At 42.7% G+C, this 14,396-nt stretch overlaps 1 protein-coding gene across 1 annotated transcript; it reads left to right on the top strand.

Annotated features, from left to right (window-relative positions):
* The first annotated feature begins 214 nt into the window (after positions 1 to 214).
* On the top strand, positions 215 to 13,616 carry LOC107293712. Its single transcript, XM_015822873.1, has 3 exons — positions 215 to 349; positions 1,732 to 2,562; positions 13,521 to 13,616. The coding sequence occupies exons 1-3, from the start codon at positions 215 to 217 to the stop codon at positions 13,614 to 13,616; spliced, it is 1,062 nt and encodes a 353-aa protein (XP_015678359.1).
* The last annotated feature ends 780 nt before the right edge of the window (positions 13,617 to 14,396 follow it).

Below are 14,396 nucleotides of genomic sequence, written 5' to 3'. Positions count from 1 at the left end.
CTTTTGGCCAGCCTCAAACTGGGACTGGCCCCAGACCTCTCGCCCTTTCTACCAGAGATCAGAGCGCCAGCAGGACTGTCCCGCATCCAGACCCCGGCCACAATACCAGTCCAAGCGGCCCTTCCGAGGCTCAGGAGGATGCCCCTTCAAGTGAGGGAAGTGACTCCAGGGACACTCCACCCATAGGAGGCCGGCTGTCACTTTACTCCGAAGCATGGGCAGCCACTACCACGGACTCATGGATCTTGAACACCATAGCTCAAGGTCTAATGCTGGAGTTTTGGTCCAGTCCACCGGATCACTTCCGGACTTATCCCACCCCCACGAACAAGAACAGGGCAGCCCTCATGTCAGAGGCCATCTCCCACCTGTCACAAATATGGGCCATAGAGCCAGTGCCGGAGGATCAGAAGAGGCGGGGGTTTTACTCCATTCTCTTCGTCGTCCCGAAGGCCTCGGGGGCTGGAGGGCAATTTTAGATTTAAAAGGTCTAAATTACTATCTGATGTACAGGAAGTTCAAGATGCAGTCGCTACAATCGATCTTAGCCAGCATCAGAAAAGGGGACTTCCTGACATCAATAGACCTGACAGAGGCATATTTACATATCCCTATTCTCCCTGGGCATCGCAAATTTCTCAGGTTTTGTTATGCCCACCAGCACTATTAGTACAGGGCCCTCCCATTCGGCCTCTCTTCAGCACCCAGAGTATTTACAAAGATACTGGCAGTGCTGGCTGCCCACCTGAGACAGACTCCGATCAGAGTTCAGTGTTATCTGGACGAGATTCTGATACAGTCCTCCATCCAAAGGGCTCGGTCAGATCTCGCCCTCGCTGTCAGGACCTTTCAGGAGCACGGGTTTTCAGTCAATTTTCAGAAAAGCCATACAGTGCCCTCAACCCGGCTCCTGCATCTAGGGGCAGTCATAGACACGGCCAATTGCACGGTCTATCTGTCACAGGACCGACAGGACAGCATTCGGGCCCTTGTTCATCGAATCCGGAGAGACAGGGTGGTCACCTTAGTCTTGTTGTCACAACTCCTGGGGAAGATGAGGTCCTGTATACAAATCATTCCGTGGGCATGCCTTCACGCCCGGGAGCAGCAGTGGCTTCTACTTCCGTTCCAGATGCTATGCATCAGCGCTTCCAACCAGAGGGTTCGAGTTCCGCGGCCGGCGTTGAACTCCCTTTGATGGTGGGCCTCCCCAGCTATGTCAAGGGGAACAAAGTTCAAGGAGCCAGCCAGAATCACCTGACCACGGACGCCAGCCTGTTCGGCTGGGGAGCGCTTCTCCAGTCACATTGGGCTCAGGGGCAGTGGTCCCAGGAGGAATTGAAAAACAATATAAACTGGCTGGAACTCAGAGCCATACTTCTGGCCTTACGACATTTCAGCAGCAGGGTAGCGGGGCAACATATCCTGGTGCTTACAGACAATATTGCTGCAAAGGCCCACGTGAACAGACGGGGGGACCAGGTCCAGGCCTCTCATGGAGGAGGCCCAATTGGGGTCTTGGGCAGAAATCAATCTTGCTTCCATCAGGGCAGAGCATATATCCGGAGTGGCCAACCAGCAGGCGGACTCTTTGAGCAGAGCAACTGTGGACCATGCCGAATGGCGCCTGGACCTGGGATTGTTCAGAGAGATTGTGGACAGGTTTGGTCCCCCAACCTTAGACCTCTTTGCTTCCCCAGCCAACTCCCAACTCCCGAGATTCTTTTCCAGGTTCCCGTCTCCGACAGCAGAAGGGACGGATGCCCTCCGCAGTCCCTGGCCCAGAGAACTGCTTTATGCTTTTCCTCCCTTGCCACTCCTCCCCGTGATGATCTGCAAGATCCTGCACGAACGAGCGGAGATCCTCCTGATTGCACCACATTGGCCGAGATGTCCGTGGTTCGTCGACCTGGTAGAGCTCTCCGTCTCCCCTCCATGGAGGATTCCAGCAGGTCGTATTGCTCTCACTCAGGGGGTACTTCAGCACCCGGACCCACAGTGTCTCCAACTAACCGTTTGGCACTTGAGCGGCGGGCCTTGACCCGAGATGCATATTCTTTGAGGGTGATTGCCATGATTCAGCAATCCAGGCGCCCCTCAACGAATAGGATCTATGATGCCACATGGAGGAGCTTCTGTATCTGGTGCTCTGGTCGTAAAGTAGAGCTTTCGGACATTTCTGTTCCGATTGTTTTGGAATTCCTGATGGATGGGTTGGACAAGGGACTATCCCCGAGCACCATACACAGACAGGTCACAGCTCTATCTACGGTACTCATGTGTGACAATTCCGCTCCCTTGGCACCCCACCCCACGGTGCGTTCCTTTTTAAAGGGCGCAGCTAACGCCAGGCCACCAACAGTCCACCGATATCCCTCTTGGGACCTACACCGGGTCTTACAGGCCCTCATCTCACCACCTTTCAAGCCCATTACCACATGTTCCCTTAAGCTATTGTCTATGAAGGTGGCATTTCTCGTGGCGATCACATCGGCCAGGCGAATTTCGGAACTGGCCGGTCTCTCCGTCAGAGAGGACCTGTGCATCTTCCATGCAGACAGGGTGACCCTCAGATTAGATCCTTCCTTTATTCCCAAGATAAATTCATTATACCATAGGTCCCAGGAGGTGGTTCTACCAAATTTCTGTCCTAACCCTTCCCATGATCTCAAGAAACGGTGGCATACTCTTGACGTTCTCAGGGCCCTGCGATGTTACGTCAAACGCACTTCAGCCTTCTGTAAATCCGAAGCATTGTTTGTGTCATTTCAACCTTCATCCATGGGCCAGAAGGTCTCTTCCTCAGCGATAGGGAGATGGATTAGGGCTTGCATCGCCCTCGCATATAAGACACAACCACTGACAATTCCTGGACACATCACGGCCCATTCTACCTGTGGCACCGCTACTTCAGCGGCCTGGGCAACCCAGGCAACTATTGGGGAGATCTGTAGGGCGGCAACATGGTCCTCGCCTTTGTCCTTTGTTTGACACTACAAGATTGACAAATATGCCTCCTCAGATGCTTCTTTTGGTCGCAGGGTGTTGCAACATGTATTATCACCCAGCAGGACCCAGGCCCAAACTGTTTCCCCTCCTTAGGGACACGGGGCTTTGGTATGTCCCATTTGTGGATTCTCCATCCAATCATGCTGGAGAAGGGGCGTTGTCTTACCTGAACGCCTTTTCTCAGCATGATGCTGGAGAATCCACTCCCTCCTGGTTAGGGTCTGTTTGGCCCTGGTTGCAGTGTAGGAAAGCACACACGTCGGACTAACGTCTGTGTCTCACATTAGTCTCAAACTGGGGGCTATTGCACAGCAGAGGCGTACTTACACTTCAGACTTAGTCTTATTGGAGCAGGAAGATTAAGACAACCCATTTGTGGATTCTCCATCATCATGCTGAGAAAAGGCGTTCAGGTAAGACAACGCCCCTTTTAGGGAAGGAATGGCGGGTTCGGTGGCAGGCAATTCAGACATAGGAAGGAAACTCTGGCCATTTGCCATTTGGAAAGGAGTGAATCCAGTGCTAGAGTGTACTGCATTGTTGTAAGCCACTTCAGCAAACAGCAGCAGATCAGTCCTGCTGATAATTAATAAAACAACAGAGGTATTGTTCTAGAACAGAGTTTGTTTGTTCTGTCCCCCCATTCGTTTGAGGATGATGACTAGGCTTTCCAGAACTTAGAGGTGAATTGGACACCTCTATCAGATATTATACATTTTGGAGTACCATGAAGGTGATAGATATGTTGCACAAACAACTTAGCCAAAGTCTTTGCGGTTGGGATCTTCTGTCACGGGATAAAATGGGCTTGTTTAGAAAACAAGTCGGTGATGACCCAAATGATTGTTTCCTGCGCTTTCGGGCAGCTCAACAATAAAAGAATGAAACCTAAACCTTTCCATGTTGGAGATAAAGTTTATCTCTCCATTAGAATCCTACAATCATTGCAGCCATCAAAGAGGTTTTCCATTGTAGCTTATCCTTCTGGATAGGAGTAGAGTTCCCTAGTTCTCCCAGGAGTGATCTTGGGGGAATGAAGGTGTTGAACTCCTCCAGAGTCCAGATTCTTCTCCGCAGCTCGGAGTGTCTTCGTTCTTTGGAGCGAAGCCAGACGTTGCCGCCACTGCTGCCAATTATAGAAACTCCAGATCGTGAGTAATTTATAAGCAGACGGAACCAATCAGGAGACCTGGATTCTAGCTGAATTAAGACTTTAATTCACAGAATATACTGGCATCTTCTTTATTTGTTATAAATCAAAGTGAGAAGAAAATGGCTGCGGACGTGCTGTTTCTTTGTATCATAAGGAAAACTTTCACTCTTCTTCCGGTTGTGGATTGATGCATCACAAAGGGTTTTTTTAAGTTTATTGAAAGTTCAGCGGTACCCTGCTGTTTTGTGTCTTAAATTATATATATATTTAGAAGAATTCTGCAGAATGGCTTCTAAACGTATTGGAGCTTCTGCTTTACCTAAAACAGCTATTTCTTCTCCAGTTGTGCAAATTCCACAACAGAAACCTAAATCTCCGCCACCTTCGCCTCCCCCGTCTATTACACTTAAAGATTTACAAGATGCTTTAGCACAAGCTTCATTGCAGACAAGTCAGAATGGAAACAGAGGAGCTTCTTGATAAGAAAAATGAGGAACTTTGTGAGAACATATCGCATATTTTTCATGGTTTGGCGGTTCATGTAGATCGCATAGAGGGACGGGTGGATGAATTAGTGGAGAAAATGGAAGGAATGGAGGACAGACTTGAGAAAGTAGAAGAAGGTGTGGAAACTGTTCAGAATGATATTATAATGTCACAATACAGAGAAATGGAGTTTGCCCTGAGGATTAGAGGATTAAAGGAAGATTTACAAGAGAAATTGGGAGAGGAAATAGCTGCAGCTCTGGCTTTAGTTTTGGAGTGCAATCCCGAAGTAATTTTTGGAGAAATTGAAAAAGCTTATAGAGTAAATTTCTGGGTTGCGCGCCAAAGAAAACTACCGAGAGATGTTGTTGTCTATTTTTCTACAAGAATACGTCGCAATGAAATTATACAGGCTTTCTACCAGCAGAGATTTCAGATTGCTGCCCAAGATATTATACTTTTAAAAGAAATACCTCCTAAAATTTTAAGAAAAAGGAAGGATTTTGCTTTTCTGGCTCAGGAGTTAAAGAAGCGGCAGATGCCTTTTAGATGGGATATTCCTGTTGGAATTGTGGAAAGTTATGTGGGGACACGTTATAAATCGAATACGATTCAAAAAGCTAAAGATTTTTACTCATCGGTCCTGAAGGCTGACTTACCACCATCACCCCGACCTAAAGCAAAGGAAGATTTGACCGAACAACTACTTGTTGAATTGCCTGAGGCTATGTCACTATATGCAGGAGACTCTCAGAACCAACAATTGTCTGAAGTGAAAAAAGATCCAAAGGAGCAAAGAATGACCCATGCAGCATACAAACGTAAAGAGAAAGAGCAACAAAAAGAACCTATATCTATAACATACTCGCCTACTTCGGAGCCTGTGGGAGGGGCAAGGCGAAAGAGATCTGTGATGACAGATTTACAAGGAATGCTCCATAAGCTTCACAAGCCAAAGGATGGTTAAGCTGATGACGTTGAATGTGAATGGTTTGAATTCACCACAAAAAAGAAAGAAAATATTTTACTATTTGAAACAACATAAAAATGACATTATATGTTTGCAAGAAACTCACATTACTTTGAAAGATCAAAAGTATTTGATTAATTCTAAATTGGGACTTCATTTTATTTCTCCAGCTCTGAAGAAAAAAGCAGGTTTTGTATGTTAAGAAAGAATTTCTGCCAAAACTAATAGACTTTGACTCAGAAGGAAGATTTGTACTTATTGAATCGTTATTGAATGGAAAGAAATGTCTCATTGTTGGCTTATATGCACCAAATCAGCAACAGCAGCAAAAACAATTTTATAGATTGCTGCATCAGAAAATAACTCATTTGGATTATAAATCTGTTATTATGATGGGAGATTGGAATGGAGTTATAGATCCAATGAAAGATAAAAAGACTTCTTCTAAAGTGTTGACTCAAGTTAAATTGCCTAAAACTTTTTTTGCATTGCAAGAGGATTTGGAATTAAGAGATATTTGGAGAGAACGGAATTTAAGAGAAAGAGATTTTACTTTTTTTTCGGACAGACACCATTCCCACTCTAGAATTGATTTTTTAAAATAACTAATGACTTACTTTCTAGGGTTAAGAAAGTGAAGATTTTCTCTAGGATTTTATCAGATCATAGTCCTGTATGGATGGAACTTTCAACTGAAGAAAATAGAAGGACTTGGAGATTAAATGAGAATTTACTTAGACATGAGAGTAATCTGCAGAAACTTAAAGATCACTTAAGAGACTTTTTTTTGCTGAATATGAATATGGGCACCTCTATGTCAATGGTATGGGATGCTAGTAAGGCTTACATGAGAGATGCTCTAATTTCAATGAACAGTGCACATAGGCGAAAGCAAATACAAAAACGAAGAGATTTGGAGGATCAGATTAAAATAAAAGAGAAAGCTCTTATTTTAAATCCAATGGATAATAATTTAAAGGTTTCTATTGCTATGTTGAAGGAACAGTTTAATATGTTGATGGCAGATCAGATTGCAGTTAATTTGAAGTATATGAAACATAACACATTTTGTAACGCAAATAAACCTGGTAGATGGTTGGCTTATCAATTACGTAAGAAACAAAAATCAAGAATTATAGAGAAAATACATTATAAAGGTAAAGAAGTTTTCCAACAAGATTTGATTAAAAAGACTTTTTTGGAATATTTTTCAAAATTATATGCCTCTGAAAATGTACAACCTATTGAAATAGATAGGTATTTACAGCAAGCAAATTTTCCTAGACTTTCAGATGAACAACAAGGAGTTATGAATTCTCCGATTGTGGTTGAGGAGATTATAGAGGCAATTAAACAATTAAAGGTTGGAAAAGCTCCTGGTACAGATGGGTTCACAGCAATATATTATAAAATGTTATCAGAAGAAATGATAGAACCTTTGAAATATCTCTTTAATAGTATCCTGTCCGGAGCAGAGGTGTCTCCATCATGAGATGTGCATTTATATCACTCATACCGAAGGAGGATCAGGATTTGACTCAGCCTAAAAATTATAGACCAATATCCTTATTGAACACAGATTACAAGATTTTTACAAAAATTTTAGCTAACAGATTAATGCAAGTTTTGAAACGGATAGTTCATATTGATCAGTCTGGATTTATAAATGGTAGATATATGAAGTATAATGTTAGACAAATTGTGAATTTGCTTGAATATTTGGATAAAAATAATCAAATTCCAGCAGCTTTTATTTTTTTGGATGCTGAAAAAGCGTTTGATAAATTGGATTGGCAATTTTTATTACGAGTTGTGGAGAGAATGAATTTTGGAGATAGTTTCTTGTCTGCTCTTAAGGCTATTTATCAATTACAATCAGCACAAATTGTAGTTAATGGGGGATTGACAGATACATTTAAAATTGAGAAAGGTACAAGGCAAGGATACACTATCACCTTTATTATTTGTTTTGACATTGGAGATTTTATTGATTAAAATTCGTGAATCATCGATTATAAAAGGAATAATTTTAAACAAGAATGACTATAGGTTGAGAGCCTTTGCTGATGATTTGGTTTTTACTTTATCTCAGCCGATTGAATCAATAAGAGATTTGATACAGATCTTGATACAGTATGGGAAAGTTTCTGGATTTAAAGTAAATAATAATAAGACTAAAATATTGTCTAAAAATATGACTAAAAAGATAAGGAGATTTTAGTTAATTTAACTGGTTTTGAAATAGTGGAAAAGGTGAAATATTTGGGTGTTTATATTACTGCCTCTAATGTTAAATTGTATAAAAACAATTATGACAAGTTATGGATAAAAATTCAAAAGGATTTAGATGATTGGAAAAAGTTGCAGCTATCATTGTTGGGGAGAATCTCAGTGGTTAAAATGAATGTTCTTCCAAAGTTTCTTTTTTTGTTTCAAATGATACCTATCTTAAAAAAAGATTCTAATTTGGAGGTATGGCAAAGAGGTATCAACAGGTTTATCTGGCAGGGCAAAAAGCCGAGGGTTAAATTCAAAATTATGCAAGATGATGCAAGGGAAAGAGGGGGACTTAAAGTCCCGAACTTAAAATTATATTATGATGCGGTGGCTTTAACTTGGATCAGTGATTGGATTAATTTAACTAATAGAGACATATTGATTCTTGAAGGTTGGGATTTATTTTATGGACGGCATGCTTATTTATTTTTTGATAAGAAAGTTGATCAAGTTTTTAAGACCCATATTTTAAGGACTGCACTTTTGCGTGTTTGGAAGAAGTATTATTATAAATTAAATTCTAAAATTCCAATATGGGTAGTTCCAGAACATGCGATACAAGGAATCACGAGGGGAGTTAAATTGGAGGGGATTTCTTATAAGGATTTACTTATTTTGAGGGGACAGGATTGGCAATTTAAATTATTGGAAGATTTGAAATGAGATAATATTCTCCATTCCTGGTTCTCATATTGTCAATTGGTAGATAGGTGGCATATAGATCAAAAGCTTGGTTTAACTTTGGAGGATGTGAATTTGATAAAGCAGACTAAAGATCAAAGTAGAGCTCATATTAGGAGAATTTATAGTGTTTTAATAGAATTGGATTCTGAAACAGAATTAGTTAAAGATTGTATGATNTGGATGATTGGAGATTAAAGGTGTCGTATTTTGCAGAAATGGCAAAGATTTCCGTATATTTGAAAGATCAATCTCAAGAAAAATTTATTTTGGTTTGGAGAAGATGGATAGATTATATTCAGAGAAAGTACGAAGTGAATAAATATTATATAGCTTTTGAGTAGATTTTATATTGTTTTTATTTATTTATTATATTATACATATTTTATATTTATCTTAAGTTGATCTTTTTTTATTAGAGTTGAAGTATGTTAATATTTGATTGTATTATGTTTGGGTAGTTTTATTTAGATCTGGGATGACATGTGCATAACCCTGTATTCGGTTCTGGGAAGTCCAGGGGGGGGAGGGGGGAGGGGATCAAAGATGTAAATGTAAATTTTGGTATATTAAAATGTTATAGTGAAATAATGTATTTGAAGAAGATGAGATGCTCAGCTGGCGCCCCCAAATTGCGTCCGAAGGATGAGGAAAGGAAGGAGGTGGATCGTAGGGTAGTTGAGAGGAGGAAGGAGGAGAGAGGTGTAGGTAGGAGGAGAAGAGAGGAGAAGGGAAGTAGGTAGGAAGGGTGAAAGAGAGGATGGATGCAGGCCGGGGGGCTGCTGAGCATCTCTGAATAGATATTTAATATGGGTTTTTTTTTCTTATTTATTAATGTATACCATATTTGTAATTTGTTTATTTGAAAATCAATAAAAATTTGGGGGAAAAAAAGGCAATTCACAGCAGCAATTCAGTGTCCAACCATCCGGTTGAAATCCAGTCAACCCACAGGTGCCACAGGTTATGAGAAGTCGGAGATTTAGCAGGCTTCTCAAGGTCTCGGTCCCAGGTTCTATTGTCTGGAGATAAGGCAGATGTTTTCAGGTCACATTCCTCTCGACCAGAGGGAGGGCATCTTGCACAGAGTAGAATGAAGCAGATACTATTCCCCCTGCAGGCACCTCCCCCAATAATACAGCAAGCCCTGAAAATACATAGGCAGAAGTAGGGGAAAAGGGAAGGATTAAAGGCAAATACAATTGAGGGGCTCTGACAAGTAGTCTGCTGGTGGTTTCTGAGATTCTTGATGTATGGCAATGTAATTCTTTTTAGGGTTTCTGTTGGTTGTGCTGTATTGGGTTGAGTGGTCAGGGACTTTCTGATAAAGTTGCGTGGATATCCATTTTGTTGAAATATGTTATATAGATGCTCTATTTCCTTTTTCTGCTGTTCTGGGTTGCTGCAGTGTGTTTGGACTCATTTAAATAAAGTCCTTACGCAGCTTCTCTTTTGGGGGGTTAGGTTGCTGCTTTGATATTGGAGCATCAAGTTGATTTAAGTGATTTTTCTATAGATTTGCGTTTCTAGTTTGCCATTGTGGTCTCTGCTGATCAGGATGTCCAGGAAGGGTAGCGAGTTATTTTCTTCTTCTCTAGTAAAATGGATTCCTTTTAAAAATTTATTGATGGTTCTGTGGGTGTTCGCTAATTGATTCTTTTTATTATGATGAAGATGTCATCTACATATCTGATACATATTTTTGGTTGTATTTGTGGAAGTGCTATGGCTGCTAGACATTGCATGATGACCTCCACTATAAGTCCTGAAAGCGGTGATCCCTTAGGTATCCCTTTAATTTGTTGGTAAATATGTCCATCAGATTGGAAGTATGTAGTTAAGCAGAGGTTTATGAGATCCATAATCATGGGTGTTTTGATCTTTGTATATTTGTCTGCAAGAAAACAAGCAAGCTCAGAGAGGACCTCTCATGTCAACCGAGCTACAAATATTTTCCTTTATTAGAACCATAAATAACAGTTTAGGAATGCAAATTAAAATATGCAAAAAATAAGATAAGAGAATACCTGTTAGCTCTAGACAGATTCAAATCACTGGGTCCAGATGGACTACATTCCAGAGTTCTGAAGGAATTGACAGATGTGATTTCAGAACCATTGAAACATGTATTTCAAAGTTAATGGATCACTGGGGAAGTGGCTGAGGACTGGAAAAGAACTGATAATGGTCCCCATCTTCAAAAAAAGTGTGTGTGGGGGAAACAGATCCAGATAATTACAGACATCCTGACATTAATACCTGGGAAGATCTTGGAAAAGATAATAAAGCAATAAATCTGCAAACACCTACAAGCAAGCAAGGTGATAACCAGAAGCCAACATGGGTTCATTAAAAACAGATCATGCCAAACAATCTTATTTCATTCCTCTACAAAGTGACCAAATTAATACATCTGTGAAGTGCTGTGGATATAGTATATTTAGATTTTAGTAAAGCATTTGATAAAGTAGACCACAACCTACTTTTGGCAAACTAGCAAAATGTGGGATAGACGGCACCACTACCAGGTGAGTTTGTAAATGGCTGACTAATTGTATTCAACATGTAGTCCTCAATGCAACTACATCCAAATGGAGAGAAGTAAGCAGTTGGGTAGATTACGTTTTAAGCCCATAACGATCTAGATGAGAGAATAGAAGGGGAACTCATGAAATTTGCAGATGACAATAAACTGGCAGGAATAGCCAACACTCCAGAAGACAGGCTTAAGATTCAAAAAGATCTTGACAGACTTGAATAATGGGCCCTATCTAACAAAATGAAATTCAACATAGATAAAAGTAAGATTTTACATTTAGACAACAAAAACCAATTGTATATGTATAGACTAGGTGAAATTTGGCTTAATGCCAGTAATTGTGAGAAGGATCTTGGAGTCCTTGTGGACAATCACTTAAAGTTCTAGTACTGCTTTACAAAGCCTTTATCAGACCATACTTGGAATACTGAATCCAGTTCCAGTCACCACAATATGAAAAAGATGTTGAGACTCTGGAAAAAGTGCAAGAGAAGAGCAACAAGGACTGGAGGCTAAAACATACGAAGAATGGTTACAGGAATTGAGTATCTCTTGTCTAATGAAAAGAAGGAATAGGTGTGACATTATAGCACTATTCCAATATTAGAGCAGCTTCTACAAAGACAAGTGATTAAACTATTTTCCAAAGCACCAAAAGGCAAGACAAAAAACTATGATTGGAAACTAACCAAGGAGAGAAGCAACCTAGCACTAAGGAGAAATTTCCTAATGGTAGAGCAATCAACCGATGGAATAGTTTGCCTTCAGTAGTTATGGGTACTCCATCACTGGAGGCTTTCAAAAAAAGACTGGACAATCATTTGTCTGAAATGGTGTAGGGCAGACATGTCAAACACAAGGCCCGCAGGCCACATTCGGCCCGCGATGTGGTTACATGTGATGCACGGGGCTGCACTGGAGACAGCAAGGGACTGGCCCCCATTGCTTTAGCCCCAGGCTGGCCAGTGAACTACAACTTTGCGGTGGTCAGTCTAAATCAGTGGTGGCAAACCTATGGCACGCGTGCCAGAGGCGGCACTCAGAGCCCTCTCTGTGAGCACGCACGCCGTCACCCCAGCCCTGCCTCCCCCCGTACCCCCCTCAGCATCCCCCCCAAGGAGAGTTGCTACCAGGTGTGGCCTGCACGGAGCAGCACAGCCAAGGACATGGCAGCCGGGCAACAGGGACAAGACTCTGCCCTCATGCCCCGTCGCATGCAGATGTTGCAAGGTGCGGGCAGGGGCGTGGCTGCCATGGCACTGCTGGCCACCTGGGCAATCTGCCGGCAGGATGGGGCAGGGGCAGAGCAGGGGCGGGGCAGTTTTTGGGCACACGGTCTCTAAAAGTTTCATCATCACTGGTCTAAATCCACGGGGCCACGCTGGAGGCAGCAAGGTGCTGCCCCCGTTGCCTCAGCCCTATCCACAGGTGGCAAACGCACAAGGCCTGGCACCCCGGGTGAAAAGAAAGAGCTCAGAACATGCTCAGCCTGCAGGGCAAGACGCTAGGCCCCGCACGATTGCCGCCACCTTTGTGTGGGCCCAGAGGGCAGGGCCAAGGTGACAAGACTGCCCCTCGCTGTCTCCAGCATAGCCCCACGGATTCGCCCCCACCATTAGCATCTCCATGGCCTGCTCACAACCTGCAAGCGCTTCCCTTTCACCAGGACCACCCCACGTGGGAAAGCCATGCCTCCCGGTGGCACAGCCACTGGCAACGAAGAGAAGCAATATGGCAAGACAAGATACCAGGCAGTTCACAGAAAGCCAGTGGGAAGGCGAGAGAGTTTGGGGGGTGAGTCGTGTTGTGATTCCCAGAAAAGTGAGAGGCCCAAAAGAAATATATTTAATTATCTGCAAAGGACTTTTGGGGAGATGGCTTGGATCCTCATGCTGCATTGGGGAGGTGGTGCATAGGCAGGCGAGAGAGCAAACTCGCAGATTGGTTTCATGGTCTATTCTTGCCACCTCCTCTCCCTAAAGCCGATAATAGAAATTATTGGATTGAATGGGAAGATAAGAGGAATTGGTGTGAGTTGAAATTAAAAGGCCAAGTCAAGGCTGCCCCACTGAATTATTTTGTCGGAGACCTGGACATTCTCCAGCATGATGAATGTAGCATCCACTGGTGGGTAATCTCAGCCTTCCTGCTCAGTTGAGACTAAGTCAGAACTTTAGCCACGCCTCCCCTGGGCGGTTCCTTCCCAGTTCTTGACTTAGTCTCAGCTCAGTAGGACGCAATTTATTTGGCTCCTCAGCTAGGCTAGTTAATTAGGAAAGATTTAGGTTATTGGTAGTAATTTTGCAGTTAGTTATTTCGTTCCAAATTCAGGTGATTCATTGACCTCTAAATTAGTTTGATTTAAAGGGACCAGGGACAGATTAGGTGCCTTTTGGCTCCTCTAGGTCTGCAGGCCCATTGTGGGCTTTGTTTTCAGCCACACCGAATCGCCGTGGGATCTAGCCTCGAATCAGCTGTTCAGCGCTGAAACGGAGGCTTGAGTCATCGGGGATTCCCGGGAGCGCGGTTCGACCGGAGGGCCTCGTTTCCTTAACCTCATGGCCACGAGGTATCTGCCGGTGAGACCGAGCCGGATCACAGTGGAGGCTGTGCGCCTGAACCGTAAGTTTTTCTAATTGTTGTAGAAGGGGAGAAAGGGCTTTTGCAAGCCAAATCCCTTCACAGTCCGGACAGATTGCTTGAATTGGGGGAGTTTTATCTGGGTGTCACCATTTTGGGAGACGGAGAGTCTCACGGCCGCCATCTTGTTTTTCTGCTAATCAGGCGTGGTCGGCATTTCGAAGCACCTCGCTTCTTCCTTTGGTTGTTTTGGACCTGATATCTGCTAATTGGCTCTGTTGGGACAAGGTTTCAAGGGGATTTCTCCAAGCAACCCCTAGACTCGTTTTAAAGCACTGTAACTAACAAAAGGGAATAAGGCCAAGTCCCTTTATTCAGTAAGCTTCAGTCAGAAGGGGTGTGTGGTCGCCATTTTGCCTTTCGCAACTTAATCACAATATACATCACATATTCTATTTCTTCTGTATTGTCGGGAGAGGGAATTAATTGAGTTTAGAGTTTATAGAGTTTATTGTATTTATATCCCGCCCTTCTCCTGGTGGACTCAGGGCGGCTTACAGCCAGTTAAAACAAAACAATTAATACAAATATACAAAATTTAAAATAAATTAAAAGATATATTTAAATAGGCCTTTTCATATTTTAAAAATTGATTAAAATCCAATTTAAAATATCCCTAGGCCAGTCCTGCCAGCTGAAAC

Source organism: Protobothrops mucrosquamatus, unplaced genomic scaffold (genome assembly GCF_001527695.2).
Source record: "Protobothrops mucrosquamatus isolate PMUCROS unplaced genomic scaffold, P.Mucros_1.0 scaffold1712, whole genome shotgun sequence".
NCBI classification, from domain to species: Eukaryota; Metazoa; Chordata; class Lepidosauria; order Squamata; family Viperidae; genus Protobothrops; species Protobothrops mucrosquamatus.
Note: the sequence above shows the minus strand (reverse complement) of the source record. Positions and strands in the feature narration are given on the sequence as shown.